The sequence below is a fragment of the Jatropha curcas genome, chromosome 4 (genome assembly GCF_041381405.1).
Source record: "Jatropha curcas cultivar XTBG-Jc1 chromosome 4, XTBG_Jcur_1.0, whole genome shotgun sequence".
Classification (NCBI taxonomy): domain Eukaryota; kingdom Viridiplantae; phylum Streptophyta; class Magnoliopsida; order Malpighiales; family Euphorbiaceae; genus Jatropha; species Jatropha curcas.
In genome coordinates this window covers 30351230-30353839 of record NC_143154.1, presented here as the reverse complement: position 1 = coordinate 30353839, position 2610 = coordinate 30351230, and the positions used below count along the sequence as shown (strand labels likewise).

The window sequence follows — 2610 nt, the reverse complement described above, 5'->3', positions numbered from 1 at the left end:
GAAAACAAAAAATTAAAATTTTAAAAGCGCTAAAATTGAATGGGTCACCCGTGACCCAATCCAAAGCGTGAATTGGAGGGAGAGTCAGACGGTCTATTACGGAGTTGGCACTCGCAAAATCTGACCGGTCAAATTGGTTAATCATCTGCATACCACGCGCCATACACTCGTGAACGGTGAACCTCACTCTCGGATCTAAATGTTAAGACCTTAAAAAGATCCTTTCCACAATTACGCACATTGATGAACGTCCTAAACTACTTTCCTGAAATGAACTACAATACAAACTAAAGTACAAATGTAATTACACATCAATGATTCAATTTTCTTTGTGTTTGAATAAGAAGCAACAATGGATGAAACAAAGCCATCACTAATAGTTTCCCTCCATCTAAAAATAAATCAATTCAATAAAAAAACTCTTTACAAGTACTAACAATTTTAGAAAAGAAAATCTTTATGTTAGCTTCGTAAATGAAACTACTTAGTCGATATTAGTGCATGATCATATCCTTAATAAAATAAAATGAAAGTATTAGCATCATCCGATCTTATAGGACGAATTAAACTAATAAATTGTTGTCTTTTAAATAAAATTCTGATGTTCGATCATGTACTTCAAAATTATCATCGTTATTAGATTCCATATTTCTTGTGAGCTCCTTAGCCTTAAGCGCTTGCCATTCCCAATCAGTGCGAGTTAAAAAGAACAACATAGTCACTACACATGAACCTTGGGCGGCTAAAAGACCGAGCCAGAGTCCTTCAAAATCGAACCCACCATAAAAACTTAACCAAATTGCAATAGGCATACCCACTAAATAGAAACAACCCAAATTAATATTAGCACCCAATTTAGGCCTCGCAGTTCCTCTTAAAACACCACAACCGGTTGTTTGTGGGCAATTTCCGAGCTCACAAAGACCTATTATAGGCAGTACCATTGTTGTCAACGCAATAATCTCTGCATCTTGTGTAAACATACTTGCCCAAATCTTTCTTACTACAACGGCAAAAAACAGAGCGGAGAATCCCAACGCGAAGCTTGACGAAAGACCAATAATGGCTGCAAGTTTTGCTCTTCGAGGATTGTTAGCACCCAATTCATTGCCAACTCTTGTAGATACACTAAAGCTTAAAGAAGATGGGAAAATGTATAAAAATGCCGTCGTTTGGATCAGAATTCCCATTGAAGCAACAGTAGCTCTTGGATTTAACAATAACCCACATAATAAAATCATAATCTCGTACCACCACCATTCAAGGCAAACCGAAACGCAACTTGGGATTGCTAAATTTAACAAAGATTTCCATCCATTTAAGCATTCTAAAGAAATCCCACTCCAAGTTTTCTTGTAAACGCCAGAAACCATAACGTAAGAGATCAAAGAGGCTACAAGATTGAAGTTAGTCCATATCCCACTTAATGCAACACCTTTAATTCCAAGATTTAATACAGAAACAAGAAAATAATTAATGGGTATATGTAGAAGAATAGAAAATGTTGCACAGTAAGTTAGAGGCAGAGTTATGGATTGAGTTCTAAGGTATATACGTAAAGGGTGTAGAAAAGATTGCAAGATTAGATCAGGAAGAGAATAAAGAATGTAAATTTGTGCTTCTGTGGCAATATCATTTTCTTGGCCACAGAAAAGAAGAATCTTTTTCATATTGAGCCATAAAAAGGCAATAGGGATAGAAATCAAGAAAAGTAGAAGAATTGTTCTTTGCATAGTTAGACCAAGGAGTTTATATCTTTTAGCACCAAAAGCTTGACCACAAATGGGTTCCATTCCAATGGCGAGACCAGAGAGAATAGAATAACCTGTTATGTTAGCGAAACCGATGGCAAGTGAACCACCGGCTAAAGAAAGCTCGCCAAGGCGACCGAGAAATAGCATAGAGATCATAGAGCGAGAATAGAGCAAAAGACCAGTTAGTATCATTGGAAGAGCAATGTCAGCTATGCATTTAGCTTCTTTAATTGCTAAAGAAACATGGCAAGTTGTCTTTTCTTGATTTTGGGTTTGTGGTTCAAATTCAAGATTCTTCGGGACCAGAGGAGCTAACATGTCAGATTGTTGTACTTTGGTGGATGGGTCTAAATCGATTTTGCAAGAATCAGAAGGTGAAGATTGTTGGCACATAGTTATCAAATTCTTGGGTAATAGAGAGAGAAGAGAGAGAGTTCTGGGTTTTGAAAGAAAGAATGGAGTTAGTGAGGTTTAAATGGAGAGGTTTAAGGAGTTATAAATGGTAGGGAGATACATGGAACTGTTTATCTTGGATAGCCTCCGAGGAAATTTAAAATAATAATAATAATAATAATGAGGATGTTTTTGAGTTTTAAAGTTCTAACCGAACTTTTTTCCTTACCAAAAAAAAAAAAAAGGGGAAGAAAAAAGAACTTTTCAAGCGTCCATTTATGACCGACCTGAATGTCACAATTGGGGCCTGAAAGGAAGTCATCTAAAAATAAATATTTCAGAAAAGAATTAAGGCCAAAAAATGAAACTATTTAAGTTACAGGTGTCAAAAAATTTATGTTAAGCACTAACTATTCAATTTATTAGTATTTGTTACGAGTGGTTAATTAATTTTAAGATTTTT

At 35.6% G+C, this 2610-nt stretch overlaps 1 protein-coding gene across 1 annotated transcript; it reads right to left on the bottom strand.

Annotated features, from left to right (window-relative positions):
* Positions 1-439: 439 nt before the first annotated feature.
* LOC105646065 (protein DETOXIFICATION 49) lies at positions 440-2268 on the bottom strand. The gene has a single exon (XM_012231833.4). The coding sequence runs from the start codon at positions 2145-2147 to the stop codon at positions 564-566; it is 1584 nt and encodes a 527-aa protein (XP_012087223.1). The 5' UTR covers positions 2148-2268; the 3' UTR covers positions 440-563.
* Positions 2269-2610: the final 342 nt, after the last annotated feature.